The sequence below is a fragment of the Pteropus alecto genome, unplaced genomic scaffold (assembly GCF_000325575.1).
Source record: "Pteropus alecto unplaced genomic scaffold, ASM32557v1 scaffold270, whole genome shotgun sequence".
Taxonomy (NCBI): domain Eukaryota; kingdom Metazoa; phylum Chordata; class Mammalia; order Chiroptera; family Pteropodidae; genus Pteropus; species Pteropus alecto.
Genome location: NW_006430735.1, coordinates 5302576 through 5321374, shown reverse-complemented (window position 1 = coordinate 5321374; position 18799 = coordinate 5302576). Strand labels below are relative to the sequence as shown.

Sequence of the window (18799 nt, the reverse complement as noted above, 5' to 3'; positions counted from 1 at the left end):
ACCTGTAATTGGAATACCAAAATCCTTAAAGCCTTGGGACACATTCTACAGTATTTATCCACCCGACGTCGTTTCCAAAGCAGTCTTATTAATCATAACAATAGCTAATATTCTTGTTGTGTAATATCCATTATTTAATTGAATTATTTTAAAAAACCTACCTTATTACCTAGAAATTATTACCTCATTTTACAGATTGAAGATCAAGGAGGTTAAAAAAAAATGTGTCCTAGTTAATGTAGCTACTAAATGACAGGACTGGAATTTGAACCCAGATCTTCTGCTTCTTACATAACAGACCCCTGATCCAAAAACACTTCCAAAGGGAGTACAAGCCACATCTTAATAATGGATCCAAGAAATGGATCCTTTAAATCAGATAGAATCTATTCCAATGAAGAAAGAACCAATGACTGTTTAGCAAGTAATCTAAGAGTCTAAAGGAAATAAAAGGCGGTTGTTCAGTAAAAATCTTTTAGAAAAGGAGAAGTTTCATTCATGGAATAATAATAAACAAAGATTTGCAGGCAAATCCCTCAGGTAACCACAAGGGTTCTTATCTTACCAAGTAAACTGAGAAGCTGTTCTGCTGCCAAGACAAGACATCTTATACTTTCTAATGCAAGACCTATTATAATTTTAGAAGCAAATAAACAATAACAACAACAAAAAAGACAAATTAAAGGTGAGAGTGAGGACCTACTCGGTTGGTTCAGAAAACCCAGGCATCTAGATTTCTCTCAGCCTCTCTGTGATCAGCCTCAACCCATGTCCCAGCCTCAGGGCACAACCAAGCCGATTGGGACTTTCCTACTGCACAGAATTACCTAATGGTTTCTAACTTTTCTACCATCAAGACTCCTAGTTACTATTTTCTTCCATGGTTCCATGGTTTGAAAGACTTTATCTGCCAAACTATTGTGAAGTGTAGAGTGTGCACATATACAGCCCAGCAGCATAGAGCAAGGACTTGAGAATCATAAGACATGGGTTTGAATCTTGGCTTAGTCAATTATTAACTGAGTGGCCTTGAGCAAGTTATTTAATTCCTGTATTCCTCAGTTTCTCTATCTGTAAACAGTAATCTTCAGATTCCTCACATATGTAAACCACTTACATGTGTTCATTAATTTCCCACCATCCATGGTCACAGCCTTTCACACTTTTCTTGGTTATTGAATAGTTGTGGAATTTCAGTGCTATGCCGAGAGTTGATAGGGGAGTCTGAAAAACAAACATAAGTCAGGATATGTTTCAGACTAAGATTCCATTACCTTACTCAGAACTCACTCTATTGTCTTGCCATTGTAAGGGCATTATTATTTGTACCCTGTGTCTTTTAATTATGTAGATCACTTCCCCTGAGCAAATTGGAATGAGGAAGAGAACACAATAGAAATGTAGACAAGCCAGTGCTCAGGGAGCAGCTATAAGGCCCCAGTTTGAGAGACTTGGGCAACATGGGACACAGTAGATCATCTCCAGGTTTCAGTCTTACCCTATTAAATGAGCTTAACTTTGAAAATATCCACTTGTTAATGAGTGTACACATTTTTCTCCTTAGATGACAATAATGACAAATTTATTTAAAGCATTATTCAGATTTTTTAGATACATGAGAAATGAATCGGCATCCTCCTTCTATGAAAACTGGTTACTCCTGAAGGCAGTTACTGAGTCACCCCTGGGTCTTCTCAGAAGACATAAAACGAGAGAAGGAGCTGCCTATTCAGAACATATACATATGAGTGTGCGTGCGCACACACACACACACACACACACACTACAACTGACCTTTTCATAGTAATGTGTGATCTGCACATACATTATGTCTGATATGCCACAATTTTAGTTTTAATTTTCATTTTGACCCAGGAATTATTTGAGAGCTCCTACATTGCCAGGGAGTAGAATTTTGTTTTACCTACTTTCAAGTCATCTAATTCTATTTTAATTAGGTAAAAAATTATTTATTGTTTACACTGCTTTTTAATTTTTTAAAATCTATTAAAGATTTCATTGCGATCGAATTTATCAGTGCTCCAAGGTGATTTAAAAAAGAGGTTAATTTCTGCGTGTGTGTGTGTGTATAATTCTCATTATCTGTATAGTTTAATACTCTTCTTAGCCTTATTTATTGTCCCCCACTATCTCTGTCATGAACTAAGAGAAAGAAATTAAAATCTCTTCTCTATGCATTGTCCATGTCTCTTTGTATGTTCTATAGGATTTGATCTATAAATATTAATGCTATCTCCTTTGGTGCATAATAATTGTCATAATTAGATATTCATTGTGGTTCTCCTTCTTTGTCATTATAAATTACCTTCCTCTTCTCACCGAAGTTGTCCAATTTCAGCATTGCCTGGCACTAAGGTTGTGATCGCTGCTTTCTTTTTTTTTTACATTTACCTAGTATAATATTGCCCATCCATTTATTTTCAACTTTATTATATCACTTTTTTAATTCATTTTTTTCTTTTGAAAACAACATACAGTACAGTTAAGTTTGTAGCAATACTTTGTGACTCAATCCTACTTTTTCTTTTTTTTTTATTATTACTGAGCTATCATTGACATAAACATTATGAATTTCAGGTGGACAACATAATGATTTGATATTTATAGATATTGCAAACTGCTGACCACAGTAAGTTTAGTTAACATCCATCTCTTTACAGTTAAAATATTTTCATTGTGATTTAATATCTACTCTCATAGCAACTTGCATGTATACAATACAGTGTTATTAACTACAGATAATAATATTAATTATTATTCACTATACTCACCATGCTGTACATTAATCCTCGTGACTTATTTATTTTATAACTGGAAGTTTTTACATTTTGCCCACTTTCGCCCATTTTGCCCAACTCCCACCTCTAGCAACCATCAGTCTCTTCTATGTATATGAGTTCGGTTATTTATTTGTTTGTTTGTTTGTTTGTTTTAGATTCCACATATAAGTGAGATCATAAGATATTTGTCTTTCTCTTTCTCTCTTCCTTCCCCCTCCTTTTCCCCACCCTTCATACTTGAAAGTCACCTGAAGCTCTGAGATTCTGCTGCCCTGAGGCCTTAAGAACCTGGTAGTGAGCAAGCGAGCAAGAGTCCAGCACCTTTATGTTTTAATTATTTTGTAAAGGGTGAAGCAACCCTTGGTTGACCTCACAGATTGCAAGGACCTTGTCAGCTTACAATCCCTTATTTTTATGCCTACAGCACCCAGTCTTCCTAGGTGGTCTCCCATCCAAGTGCTAACCAGGCCCAACCCTGCTTAGTTTCTGAGATCAGACAGGATCAGGCTTGTTCAGGGTGGCATGGCCATAGACGATAAAAAAAAAATTTAAGGATGCATACCATCAAGACATTGACACTAAATATACATTTCGGCAAAATGAAATTATTTAAAATATTTGACTTAGTTGCACAAGTCATATACACACCAAGAACATACCTGCCTCAGGGTCTTTGCTTCAGCTGTTTCCTTTGCCCGTAACACTCTTATCCTAGGTAAGATTGTCTTTCAGGTTTCTGTGCAAATATCTCTTTTCAGTGAGGTTTTCTCTGACCATCTTATTTAAGATAACAAATCCCTGATTTTCTACCCTTTGTGCACCCCACCACTCACTCAGCTACAAAGCCCCCTTCCCTGCTTTAACATTCTCCATAGTACTGTACTGCTCTGTAACACACTATATATATTTCATTTGTTTGCTGCCTGTCTCCCCCTGCCTTATGGTAAGCTTCGTGAGACCAGAGCTTTTGTGTGTGTGTCTCATCTTATGGATCACAAGAATACTATCTGACACATAGTAGGTATTCAATAATAACATGCTGAATGAAAACAAACTATATGCTGCTTGCCACTTACATCTAATAGCTATGCCACAGAAAATGTATGTACTAAAAGAGCAAAGGTAACATTTTGCGCTATTTCCCACCACATGATACTACAGTTAGAGAAAGAAAAATAGTTTACAGACTAAGATTAAACAAACGAACAAACCAAAAAATAAATAAATAAATAAGAACACTCTGTCTGGCACCAGAGAGAGACGTATATATTTCACATAAATATGCACTTTGGTTTGCTTATGAAACTGAAATATATATCACCTAATCCAATTTATTATTTCTTTATTATTCTTATTATAATGTCAATGACGAAGTAATTAAAAATTAACAAATGATCTATACCATAATAAAATAACAACTTCTTTGATCCTGTAACAATATCTTTTCATTTTTAATACAAACAAGCAAAATAATAAATTGGAAAAATAAGCCCCAGTCTGCAAAAGGCAGTTAATTTGTGGTCATAGGGCTGAAATTACAAGAAATTATCATGTTTTGATAATATATTTCAATAAGTTTTAAATATTATAAAATTAACTAATGGTTTTTCAGTAATTAAATTTAAAAATAAAGGTAATTTAATTCAAAAATAAATTGCTACTAAAAATAGGATAACTATTTTTCTAAGATAGTGGTAAAACTAGGCTACCTGAAATTTCCAGGTACACTTGCATTTTGGAGGGTAGTAGCTTGGGTAATATGGACTTGAAATTTTCCCTTCAAAACCAGTAATTTCTTTGACCAATACTGTGTTTTCACACTCTGAAAAAAAAAAAACATCCAGTAACACACAATGATTTACAGTTGTGAGAGTATGGGAAATACACTGCATATATTTCTTTAACTACAAATGCACGCTTCCTTGATTAAAAAGGATATATATTTTTTGAAATTTAAACTAAATTTTACAAAAAGAAATACAGAAGTATAGCTAAACTACTTGTTCATATCCTATATTTGTTTTCAAATCACATATTTTTTGGCTATATCTATAAGATGCTATTACTTTCTTGAATAACATAGTTTAAATATATATTTTTAAAGCCTCTGAGTTATTTTGTTCAAATGAGTGTATATTTGTTGTTAAAGAAATATATCCAGTTTACATAACATGGTGCTCTGTTTAAATAAGACAATCTAAATATCTATTCTTACTGATATGGTCATCTTTCTGCTAGAGTGTAAATTCCCTGAGAGTACTGATTTACATCTATTTTGTTTAATGCCATTTCTCTAACACCTAGAATCATTCCTGGCATTTGATACTCAATAAATATTTGTTGAGTGAATAGACAAAGTCCACTGCAATATTTCTGAGAAAATCACATTTTTAACATTTGGAGTTAGAGATAATTTTCAACCCAACAATATCTCAAAATACCTAGTTCAATTTTATACAATAAATCCATTTTATATTTGGTTTTGTAATCATTTGAAGCAAAAAAACAAAAACAAACAAAAAACCACTATCAAAATAAGCAGTGCCCTAAAATATAAATGAAACTATAGCTGTCATCATTTAGCTATGTCGAATCCTCTTTCCTCCTCACCCTGATCTGCCATTCTGACCCCTTTGGCTTTACTGATATTTACGAAGATGTTACCAAGACATGACCTGCAAGGTCTGATCAACCATAACAAATATCACAGAGAGACTGGAGTTTCAGTGAAGGCACTTTTTGTTTTGTTTTACTTTATCAACCCAAGCCAAAAAGAGAAGAATGGATGGAGGGAGTCATTTTTGCTCAGTGTGACCTAGAAAGATCCATTAACTCCTTGAGGTTTTGCTTCACAGGCACTTTCTAGGATGGCATTCACATGCATTACTGTAAATGAGAAGTCACAAAAGACAGTCTAATGTGCTAGTTACTGAGCTCCAAAGCAACGCTTCTCTGTTCTGCAATGATGGGGCTCAGACTCTGCAAACCACTTCCTTCCTTTACCACCTAGCTTCCTATGAGGCTCTGCCAATACGGAGTGCTAAAAGTAAACTAGAAACCTGGAGAAAGGAAAATCAGACTTCCCGCCTCTTATTCCTGGGAATATCACCCCAGCAACGCTTCATCACCCCTGCAGATTCACTTTCTTCCTGTAACAGTTGAATCCTGTTAGCAGTTTTTCCAACTTCCACTCAAAGATATAAGCCTGGCTGTCCGGCACTCTCTCCTCAAATGTCTGGGTCCTAGCTCCATGAATATCTGCTTCTGAATTCAGAGACGTCAAGAACAGCTGAGCAATAACCCGTCCTCAGAGGTCTCAGTTTCATTCCAAAGACCCCTCCTCTAAGCTCTAAAACGTAATCATTCTGACTGCTTTCCTTCATTCCTCTAGACCGACAGGTAGTAGTTGTTTTCTGGGTGTGTTACACATTATAGTTTTCTTTTTGCCTTTTGAGTTACCTAGTTAATACCTTTATGCTGCATTAACAGTTCTTTACATTACATTTTCTCTGTTAAAATAACTACTATGATCTCTCTCTTCTGACTGAACCCTGAATCAGGGTCCCTGAATAAATAACTAGTATTATAACACGGCCTCAGGAGAGATCAGACAGGAGGATTATAATGAATATTTCTGACCTCAGGATAGATCAGACAGGAGAATCAAATAAAAAAAAGGGGGGAAGGGGTGTGTGTGACTTACTTTGTTCTGGAATGACCTCGAAATATGCCCGGATTCCTGATAGCCTTCGTATCTGAGGAGACTTAAATGTCACCAACATGAGATTACTTGTAGAAACAAATGACATTAATGTTCTTGTGGGTTCACAAATTCTGAAAGCAGATAACAAAACAAGAGTACATGAATAACAAGTTATTGAGAAGTGAGCCTCCATCCACCACTAATCCACACATTTCCTGGGCCATCCACACAGTTCTTGTGAATCAGACTCGGCCGGCCAGGTCTTCATCAACTAGTGGCCACAGGGCATGACAGATGGAGGGGAGCTGATAAAAGTTCAGAAATTTTTGTCCAGTAGCTACTGAATTTTCCTAGATGGGCATCACTGGACCCTCCTTGACAGCAAACGAGGTAGAGCGGTGGAGTATTTAATGGCTAAGGCCATTGGCTCTGCACTAAAGAAAAGTGGGTTCGAAGTTCAGTTTCGTCATTTAACTGGCTGAAAAACTGGGCATTCAAGTAACTAAGTCTTCATAAATGGCAGTTTTTCTACTATGAAATGGTAGTGGTAATAATAATATACTCACATTGTAGTGAGGATTAAATGAGATAACAACTAAATATGTCTGGAAGGCTAAATAAACCAATAGGAATGATTGAGAAATGAGAACCAGTGACAATCTTATTTCTCACTGCATATCTTTATATACTGTATGGATTTTTAACATGCACATTCATCCCCAAAATATAAATACATACATACAGAATATATTGTTACACGCATTTATAAACACTATTAAGAATAATAGGAAAATTCATGTACCTTTTTAGCGCAGTGAGAAACAGATGATAATTTCTTAAGAAAACCCAGCCATTATTAAGTTAACAAAATATTAAGAACTCATTACATAAAGTAAAAAATATTAGAGTATGTATATGTGTGTGCATGTGTAATTACATATATGTGTGAATGAAAGGATTTATGCAAAAATATGACAGATATTTGTTCCGGGTAATGGTATTGTGAAATAATTGATATTGTTTTCTCTGATTGACCTCACTTTCGCAATGAACATAGTGTTATCTTTGTAATTAGAAAAATTTTGTAGTTGTTTAATTCTATGCAATCATCATAGAATATTTATCCTCATACTTTATTGAAACAGTATGCTTCATAGTGATAGCAATATAATGTAAAATTTTAAAAGATCTGTTATATTTCAGGTATATTGACTGATGTTTCTGATATATTAATTTTAACCCGTATATGCTACAAGAGAAAAACAAGCATTGTGTCTGGTAGGCTAATACAGGGGGTACTAAATAAGGCATGGGTCAGTCATTGACTTCATGAGTATACACGAGAATGGTTTTTAAAAAATCCAAAGAAAACACAGATACTACAAAAGAAAGATGTTGTAGAAACTATTTTTACTCGCCAACCAGAGTGCTTGCAGAATACCTATACAAGATGGTGCTCCGAATCGGCAAGAGGGAGTCGTAAATGGTCAGGGAGTCGGTGACACAGTTGTCAGCTTCAATCTGGACAGATTCTACTGACAGACGAATCAGATAGCCCACTGTGGCCACCAGCTTGAAGTGGCACATCAGCCTCCCTGAGGTTGCAGAAATCTCCAGAGGGTAGCGGAAAGACAGATGATCTGCATTCAAGTACTGAGAACAGCCTTTGTCTGTGGAGACAGCACTTTTGTTTTAAGAACGACTTTTCTAGAAATCTTTATAAAAGAGTAGCGAGCAAAAGAGGTTGCATGGAAAACATCTGCTGTCTTTGTTAGCCTGGAGTCAACCCTTTCTCCTCATAACAGCACCTAGATTTTACTTTGAGAAACTATCCTTACCCTATCTATATGGTTTGACTGGGGTTAAACGCATCCCTAAGCGTAGAGGTGGGCACGTGATTGAGACTGGCCAATCAGAATCAAAGAAGTTGGGTCAGCCAATCCAAGACAATGAGAGTCAGCCCCAGAACTTCTGCAAGAACTATCAGAAAATATATGTTGAGTTTTTTCCACTGTGGTTGCTAAGCTGAGAAATTATAAGCTTAGATCTGCTAGTGGCCATTTACACCACCACACTGGAAGAATCCACTTGAAGCCTCAACAGAGGAAAGTAGAGATGCAATGTTCTAATGGCATTTTATCTTAGGACCTGGGCCCAACCATGCCTGAAGCTAGATCATTCCAAGTATGTCCCAGTTGTACGAGTCTATCAAGTTTCTTTTGTGCTTAAGTCAGTGTGAGTATATTTCTGTTGCTTGCAACTGAAAGAACACTAACAAATACCATGATTTAAAAAGAAAAACTAAAGCCAAAAAAATATACTGATTTGGAGGCAATGGGAGAAGAGGTAGGATACAAGGAGGGAAGAAACCACATGACATAATTTACCAGATCCTATAGTTGAAGAGTAATCTGACCGAAGCCCAGCTGCATTAAAAAGAAAAACACATAGAAAAGAGACTATCATTTCATTTTGTTAGAATTTTGCCCAGTAAAAATATTTCAGTCCTTTAAAAGCAATCCAACATATCTGAGATTTGTTTTAAAATAATCCAGTGAGGGTAGGGGATGTTGTTTAGGTATTTAGAAATTAAATAGGACAGATGTGAGTGGACAGTTGTTGAAGCGTAAAGGGTATATGATAGTTGATTATACTATTCTCTTTCCTTTTGTATGCTTGAAATCATCCATAGTAACAAGTTGTAAATATTTGTAAAAGTAAAAGCAACCAAGCAAATATGATAATAATTAGTCATATTAATTAGTCCTATATCTGAAATAGTATATGTAGTACAGAATTTTCATGCATTAAAATATACTTATCAGCCACCTACTATATGCCCAGCATACATATAATTTAAGTCAAAAAAGCAAGCCACATATATTTGGGATTACACAATAATTAAACCACTTTATCGTCAAAACAAATTGATGCAATTTGCATTTTGACAGGGCTATGGGGCAGATCATTTTGGAGTGTACTGGACAACACTACATAACCTAGGTTCAGTTCTGTCTGGATGAGGGAAAAGACAAGATAAAGCTCAGCAAAATTTTTCGTTATCCAGGACTTTGTTCCTTGGCACCTTAATTTGAATAAGCCAGATTAAATATAGGAAGGGGTTGTTACGTTAAACTCAATTTCATATATATTTTGGCCCCAATTTTATTGTCCAATCACTGTATGTAACATTTAATGACTTCCTTTATCAACATAGCTCCAATGTCTTCAACTAATCCTGTTTCGCTGAAATTGCCAAAGAGCATACTTCATTACAATAATGACTGCAATAATGACAGTGTCAAGAGTGCTGCAGGAAGGAATGCTTAAAGGAAAATTACCCAACAATCACCATTTAGTACCACAGAGTCCATGTCCACAGCCAGACCCTGCAAACTCCCCACAGAGGTCCGGTTTATGATGCTCGTCTGGATGGAGTCCTTCAAGATGGCGGCCACACAATCCTCACAGAAGATGTGACCCTTGGCATGTGGCATGACAAACACAATCCAAAAGTGGACAAGGAGGCCACCTTTGTTGTTACTGCTATAGTGAAAAGAAAAAGTTGTTCAGGAATACCTCTTAGGAAATAGACTTTTATAGGAAGCCAGTGACCCAACTGATAAATTCAAGGTAAGGTCAGCAAGCACGTCATTCAACTGAACATAACTTCCTTCTTTAGGAAGTCATTGACTCCTATTGTGGGGATTGGAAAGAGAAAGCATCATCATGTGTGATTTCTTGTGTTGAATTCAAATCTAGAACAATTAGTGCATAGTTTCATCTCCATGGAGACTATACTATTTCTATGAATATCAATCAGTATTCACTTCTAATATAAATAACAAGTTATAATTTTTGATAACTCACAGTGCTAAATTTGCTTTATCCTATATTACCTTATGAAGAAGATCCTACTATTATTACATTTTTACAGATAAGGAAATTAAGACCAACTATAACTCAGAATCACACAACTAGTAAGCGGTAAATCCAGGAAGCAAGCCCAGTTTGGTTTTCAGTGACTCGGGAGCGAGAGCTCCTAAATGCACAAATATATGTTCTATGAAAAATAATATAAGGTAATATCCTATAGTAAAAAACTTGGGAAATAAAGGCAAAGGAAAGTAAACAAATTGCTTTATTCCAGAACTTCTCAGTGCCTTTAACACGCCAAAGTGGATTATGAATCTCTGCAGACATATTGGGGGTGGGGGAAAGTAAGATTCAGTATCCTGCACACAGTTATTCCTAAAAATTATTTGACCACAGGGTCCTTTTTGTCTCAGAAGATCTCTACTGACCAGTTTTTTACTGACCATATTCTAAGAAATACTGGTCTATGTTTTATCTTTGCCTCCATCCAATATAGTTGCCATGTTTATGACTATTTTGCCCAGCAGCATTAATATAGGGGTTTGAGATCCCAGCCATGGGGAGAGGGCAGGCTCTGTTAGCTGGGAGAAAAACTTGGCATGACAGCATAGCAAACAGTTGGGTCACTCTTGTGCTAAAAGGGCATTAATCCATAACGACCTCCAAGAAGTTACTTGTGAATGGTGATATCTTGGTGCTTTCATGGCTTTGAGGAGAATTTACAGCAGTAAACATAGAAACCTCAAAGCTAGGAACATACATTACCTGACATCTGCAACGACAGACTGCTTGTAAAATTTGGAGAAGGCAGATGTTGTATAAACCAGATTCACCTGTAAAAGAACCCAAGTGTCTGAAGTCTTTCAAACTTGGCTTCCTTTCACAGTACCTAGCATGTTCTAGGCCCAAGCTCTGATTAGCTAGCAAGGAGAAAAACAAAGCTCAAACTAAAGGCCTCTAACTCCAAACCCAGATATTATTTCTTGAATTCAAATAAATTTTTACTTCCTGTAGCAATAAGAATACATTCCTATATTAACCACTAGGGGGCGGGTGGCGCCCACAGCCGGTCTACCATTCACCTTCTAAAGTCTCTAGGGAGACAACCAACCCTTTTAAAACTCCATAATTGGCTCTCAATGGAGAGCTATTTCCATCAACTTACCCTCCCTGCCTTACTTAGCATTTCTAAAACCAAACAGACTCATCTATCAAATCTTTTTCTCTTCCTGTATATCTCTTCCTACACAATATCAAAATCACTCACTTAATTGCCCAAGAGTAAAACGAACCAACCAACCTTAGAAATAATACAGCGCATATAGCATAGTGGAAAAAACATATGAGCTGTGGAGTTTAAATTCACCATGCAGCACGGAACACGGTACCTGCACCTGATTGACTTCCATGGTGTTATTCTCCCCACTGCCCCACTCCCCCACTCTCCCACTCCCACCCCCGTTTTCCTTACTTTAAAAAAAAAAAAAACTAATGATGATCAAAATGCCTATCTCTGGGATAATTTGAGGAATAATTGATATATATTAAAGATAAAGGGTTTAGCAACATACCCGGTATATAGAAAGCCTTCAATAAACAAGAGCCACTACACCCACTCTTGTCTTTGCTTGCTCTCTCTCACAGTCCTTTCTCATTCCACACAGCAATGTGCCTGTCACTGCAGCAGCTAGGACTGTGCAGGCCACACTCTCGTTACTGTGCAGATACAAATTGGAGGAAACTTTCTAGTTGGTATATGTACCAAGCACCATGAATAGATAGTTTTTTATTTGGCCAGTTATAATTTTAGGAAATCAACTAAGGAAGTAATCAGAGATACACACAATTTATGTGGAAGTTTTATTGTAGCATGATCGATAATGGCAAAAATTGGAAACAACTTAAATATCCAATAAAAATGGATTTGCTAACTTTGTAGCTATTAAAACATGTTTTTTAAAAGAATACTTGCATAGAAATATGCAACCTAATGTTGAGTTAAAGATCAGATATAAAACTGAATACCTACTAATACTTTATTATTGAACTATCTATCCTCTATGTCTACGTGGTACAGAATAAAAGTTGGCTCTATGTTGGGCTTTGATGTTAAAGAAGATTTTAATGTTCTTTTTATACTTTAATAAGTTTTACACTTTAATTTTTACTTTATACATTATTCATACTTTTAAATTTATACTTTACACTTTTATTTACTTATTTTACACATTTTACATTTTTATACTTTAATTTTTTCTAATAAATATGTACTAGTTCTTTAATGAGAAAGGTTTTTTTAAGTGAGTAGATGCCAGTGCATTGAGGTTGAAATAAATGTAATGTCAGTACTGAAAGGCATTTTAAAAGATCACCTGATAAAATTCCCTTATTTTACAGTTGAGAAAAACTGAAGTTTAGAGAGCCATTTCTTTTCACTTTCAGCAGAAAAAAAATAAATAAACAAGCAATTCTATCAAATAAGCAGTTCTTCCTTATGGCCACAATAAGTTAAATTCCAAGTCTTCCTCCGACTGCTTCCTCTGCCCTCCCTGGACAGTGTGACACTTGTGACTGTTCCAACCCAGTCCCCTCGCCCCAACCCTGCCCTGCCCAGCCTCTCACCCCCTCCCCCATCACCTCACCACTTGCTGCACAGTTCGTGCCACTGACAGGAATTCCCTGGACTCCTTCTGTTGGTGTTCAGGAAGAAACTCGATGTTGGTGATGCGAAACATCCCAACAAAGTAAAAAGCATCTCTGCTTTCTGTCTTACCTGAAAGACAGAAGAAAAGGCAGGTAGAGGACTTTCCTACATGTGTGGTAATGAGGTATTGTCTGATCTGTCTCAGTATCAGCCTCCTAAAATGATTTCATTTTAGGCAACTAAGTATTTTACTGGTTCACAGCCTGTGAAGCACTAAATGTAGATAATAAAACCTTTCCATCATTGGTACACACCATATCCCTTAAAATATTCTATTTTATCAGCTTCTGATAAGGATTTAAGAACAAGATAAAAAGATAAAACATATAACTCATTGATTTATTACATGTCCTAGTCAAAAAGGGGCCAAAAAAAGCATATACAATTTTTATGGATCTTGGGTCTGTAGAAGGTAGGACAGTAAACAATGTATACCATCAAGCTCTGAGGTAAAGAGAGCATAGTGGAGAAAGAAGGGGGTTCCTCCAGCAGACCTTCACTGAGCCCCTGGGTGCTTGTCCTCTCTCTGACTTGCGTGGCTGATGTTCAGGGTGCTGCGCTGGGTTCTCAACACGCAGCAGTGCAGGGAGAATTCATCATTCTGATGAGGACTCTCAGCCCAGTGTCAGGTCACTTCTGCCCAAATACCCTGCCCAGTGAAGACCATAGGAGTGGTCTCCCTGATGAACTGTCCACCTCATTTCTCAAGGTCCCCTCCATGCCCAAATATCGTGTATTAAAATTAATTTGTTTTGTTTGTTGAACAATTCTCACTTGTCCGTACAGGTTTCCCTCTGCTCATACTGGTCTGTCCCCCTGAAACGCCCTTCTCTGGTTTTTAAATAGACACAAAACTACTTCTGCACAATGATGCTCCAAAGCTTTTTTGTATGACAAAAACTCCAGGGCAATGGCAATGTATCAGTTGAGGGCTGGCAGAGAACTGATGGGAAATAGGTTGCTTTGTTTTGGGTTGCAGATGTATGTCTCTTGTATGCCTTAATTGCCCATTGACTCAATATCTCCCACTCATCTTTAAGGACAGAGATTCTTCCTTGTCTACCACTCTGTCCCCATGGCTATCACAGGGCTCAGCTGGCACTTCGAAATGTGCCAGATGAATTTTCAGGAACCACTTTCCGAAGCCCACTGTGGACTTCATTCCTAGGCAGGCTGGATGCTTCTCTTCTGTGATTGCAAAGTAATTGCTTAAACAAACAAAGACATCACCCTTCTCTCCCTCTCCATCATTAAACTGAGATTTTTGAAAGTAGAAAAGGTATCTGTGAGCTTTTTGAAAGTAGGAGATGCGTTTTAGTATACCTGATGTCTTACGTTGTGCCACACAAATTACAGGTGATGAATTCATATGTATGTAAGTGACCGAACTGTTCGAGACAATATTCATTAATCCTTTGCCTGTAAATCTTGTTTTCCAACCAAATTTTAACATCTTTGAGAGAACACGTATCTTATATCAAACATACAAAGATGTATAGAGTAGGTAGTCTATACATAAGTCAACAAATACTATAGTTGCCGATCTGCATGGGTTAGTACTTTCTAAGGAAGAACTTAGTTATGATTCCTACCCAAAAGGATCAGTCAGATTGACAAAAACATAAAAACAGAGGGGAGAAAGGCACATGAGTAAAATGAAGCTCAGGGAGCTGGAATATAAGGTTGCCTGGAAACAGGCAGTGGGTGGAAGGAGGAAATGAAACAGTGTAGCATTCTATTCATTTTTTAAAGCTAAAAATGGATCACATTTCTGAACTCCTCAAATTTGCTCCTGCACATCCTCCTCAGCTTTTCTCATCCTATCCCCCAACTCTGCTCCTCTTGCTCTCCTATGGAAAGAAAGCAGTGATAAGAAAAGAAGAAATGGGAAAGACAATTCTGGTTTCTTCCACCTTAAAACCTCAACAGTTTCAGAAAGGGCTATTAATCTGGGAAATAGGAAAATTCTCTCAGAAACGCCCCGGGGCAGACTGGGCCTGCATTTCTCCTTCTGAGCTCACAGGGCAAGCCCTAACCCCAAAGGAATACAGGTTTTAACTCACTGATGTAGAGCCACAGAAGTGTCCAGGCTATGACCGCTAGGATGAATAAAAATACTGTGAAGAGAATGATTTTATTTTGGACATTCCAAAATGGAGCTTTCTTCTTCGATTGCTTCTTGGGTCTGGCTCTGCTGATGGGTTTTCGGGGTGGTCGTCTCCCTGGTCTCCCTGGAAGCTTCCCTGGGGCACTGATCACCTGAACTGAGATATTGGATATCTTGAAAAAAAAGAAATGCATTTTCGATAAGAAGTAGTCTAGAGCTTAAATGGAACCACTCAGTAAAAAGAATCTTGGTGCTAAAAGGCCTAAGTATGTCAGTCAAATTATTCATATAAGCATAACAAATTGATTTGCATTGAAATCACACAATTAAGATCAGAAAATACAGACATTATATGAACTCTAGTGAAATGGTTCCCAAGTCCTCTCCTCGACTCCCCTATTCTGCTAAATAGATGCTGTAGAGCAGCAGTCCCCAACTTTTTTGGCACCAGGGACGGGAGCTCTTATGAGAATCTAATGCCCATTGATTGGAGGTGGAGCTGAGGCAGTGATGCTAACTCTGGGAAGGGGCTGCAGATACAGATGAAGCTTCCTTCCCTCACCTGCCCACTCACCTCCTGCTGTAAGGCCCCTGGCCTAACAGGCCACAGACTGATACCAGTACTTGGCCTGGTGGTTGGGGACCCCTGCTGTAGAGGGTAGACCTGAATTTCACAGAGTGTAGACTAGAAGACCTGAAGATCAGGGGGTTAGGATTCTATTTGGGTCAATTCATGTATAGAGGACGTATGTGTTTTTAAAATGTTTGTTTTATAGAGTTTTTCTCCCACAACCAATTTTTGCTAGGTTGAGACAAGATTGATAATAAGAATATATGTGAGTTCCTCAGAGAAATGAATTGTTTTCTTAATTATGTCTTCATGACTAAGTGGTAGGAAGAGTGAAGGATGATGTTGTGGTTCGCGTAGGGCTACAGGATGGGGATCGAAGTGCTTGTTTCACCATTGCCTCACGTGTGTGCCACTGAACTGATCAGTGACTCAGTTTCTCAATCACAGATGAAAGAATGATTCAAAAATAAAGAATGAAATAGAGGTCTTAGATTAGAAACTTACTGGTTTTAGCAAATCGGTGTGCAAAGTGTTAAATGCAAGAGGAAAAACTTACATTATTTAACTGTTTCCCCTTCTCTTTTTTTTTTTCCTCTGCCCACTGCCATTTGATCCTGTGAATTCTTTAATAATTTATGGGAGAGTTTAGCTTCTTTGAAGGAGAGATTTATACATGTCAGGGTAACTAAACTCCAATGATGAAATGACTTTTAACCACACATTCTTTTAAAGGCAATGATCTAGAACACCAATTCTAAAGAAATCATCTCTCTTTGGGGCTATCTTAAGGGCTCTTTCATTCTCTCTCACTCTCCCTCACTCTTCTCTTCAAAGTACATGCCCTCCAGTTTTTAATTCTACCAATTAATGGGATAGCATGTGGCCAAGTACATTCTGAATTATTCATGGCTCCCTCATTCTTTTTTGCCAAACACCCTTGTCAACTGCTGGAGTGAAATATAGCTTATATCCCTCTTGGTGAAATTGAACTAGACTAGACCTCATTTCATGTGATGTCCTGCAGTAGAGAGGATGATGTTTCTACAGAGAAAAACAATTTATGGTAGGATGAGTTAACTACGGTGTCAAGCTTTCAAATATTCCCCGGAAGAAGGAGAGAGAGAGAGAGGTGGGGGGAGGGGGGTGGAAATGCTAGCACATGTAGAACTGACAACGCCAAGGTTGGGTCTTTAAGTGCAGGAACACATTATAGGCAGTCTCGGTTAGCACAGATTAAATTTTAAAATGGAATTTGTGTAGAGATCAGTACAATTTCCCTGGAGTTTTAGAAAAACAGCTGCAAATCGATTGCCAAGTACAGTACTTTAAAACAAGCCACATTTGTAAAATCCATTAAGTACTGTAGGAAGATAAAGTATTCTGTTATCATTGCCTTTATTTTTATAAAGTAACATGATCTCATTGCACTAACATGGTCAACAAGTGGCATTCAAGTAACAGAGAAGACTCCCCGCACCTCACTGCACTGTACTTACATTCACATCAGTGGGTTTGGATGAAACATCACTGTTTTCTTTGTCCATTTTTAGGTGTTTTGCATGTTCCAGAGGTGTCTTAAAGCCAGTTTTCAAGCCCTTACATTCTTGCTTGAGAAGAATTAGTCGCCGCAGTCAAGCTAGCTTTCAGGGGAAAGGAATCAATTTACCTCCACTGGGTCCAGTTCAGAAACTGAAGCTGCTTCGTTGCCATATAGCGAGTGTTAAAGGGACCTAGCAGTCACCTTTGCTCCTCAAGCTAAAGGTTTGTTAATGTAACTCTAATATGACTCATGCCCCTCGGAGCCTTAGGACAAGATTGCCTCACGTGAACACAGTCCAATCACCCCAAAATATTCACAAGTCATTTAAATTTTTGCCAGCTTCTACTAAAGAATATTAAGAGATCTAATTTATAACCCTCAGCTCTGCTTCTTAGAAATTCCTACTATTTCATTTCTCTTGATCCAGAAGACTTACTGTCCAATTTAGCTCTCAACTTTCCAGCTACCTTCTCTAAAAATCCCTACCTAAGAGAGTTTTTTGCCCTCTTTTTCTCCTCCTTTTGAAATCCTCAGGAAACCCAGGCCCTATCTGATAAAAATCCCCCTGTTCCTATTTCTCCCATTCTCGCTGGGTCAACCTGAACTAGGATCCAGGTGGGAAGAGGAGAGAAACTGTGAGGGGCATTGTCAGAATTTTCCTTAGCAGAGACAGAGAGGAAAAAGGCTAGGATTGCCCCTATGTTATACTTCTTGTTCTTGTGACGTGGACTTTCTTCCCTGTAGGCGCTGGGCGTCTTTGGAAAGCTGATCGATCGATCACCTTAGAAAGGGGAAACACTGCTCTGCTGATCTGGACATAAATTTTGTTGTCATTCAAGGCCCGGTCACAAGAAAGCAGGGGAGAAACTGCCTGCTAAAAGAGGTAAAAGAGTAGTGGGTAAAGACAGAATGACAAACAAATTATGTCATGTTGTACAAAGTTACTTCCTGGCTTTTATTTATTTATTTTTTTAAATGCGAGTTTATTTATTTTTTCATACTATATAGACATTTTTTTTCTTAACATTTCATTTTTTATTTTCCACCTCCCCCTTCCGCCCTCCCTTCTGGTAACCACTACTCCATTGTCCATGTCCATGAATCTGTTTGTTTGTCCTGTTCATTTGTTGCTTTTAGGTTTATATCCCACATATGTGTTATAATGTGATTTTCAACCTTTTCTGTCTGGCTTATTTCGCTTAGTATGATTATTTCAAGGTCCATCCATGTTGTTGCAAATGGCAGTATTTCACCTCTCCTTATGGCTGAGTAATATTCCATTGTATATATGTGCTACAGCTTCTTTAGCCAATCATCTATTGTAGGACACTTGGGTTGCTTCCATGCCCTGGCCACTGTGAATAATCCTGCTATAAACATTGGTGTGCAAATATCTTTTTGGATATGGTTTTCAAGGCTTTGGGGTAAATATCCAGTAGAGGGATTGCTGGATCATATGGTAGATCAATTCTTAGTTTTGAAACAAACCTCCATATT

General features: G+C 37.5%; 1 protein-coding gene and 1 pseudogene across 1 annotated transcript in view; both read right to left on the bottom strand.

The window, feature by feature from the left end:
- The window catches only part of TMPRSS7 (transmembrane serine protease 7), a 27219-nt gene extending 14072 nt beyond the window's left edge, over positions 1 to 13147 (bottom strand). Inside the window, exons 1-7 of the mRNA XM_006905456.1 lie at positions 13023 to 13147; positions 11146 to 11213; positions 9857 to 10047; positions 7946 to 8174; positions 6505 to 6635; positions 4511 to 4623; positions 1118 to 1224 (exon numbers count right to left, since the gene is read on the bottom strand). Coding sequence (XP_006905518.1) covers positions 1118 to 1224; positions 4511 to 4623; positions 6505 to 6635; positions 7946 to 8174; positions 9857 to 10047; positions 11146 to 11213; positions 13023 to 13115 — 932 coding nt within the window. The 5' untranslated portion in view covers positions 13116 to 13147. The remainder of the gene's footprint in view (positions 1 to 1117; positions 1225 to 4510; positions 4624 to 6504; positions 6636 to 7945; positions 8175 to 9856; positions 10048 to 11145; positions 11214 to 13022) is intronic.
- Positions 3217 to 3335, bottom strand: LOC112485259 (annotated as a pseudogene).
- Positions 13148 to 18799: the final 5652 nt, after the last annotated feature.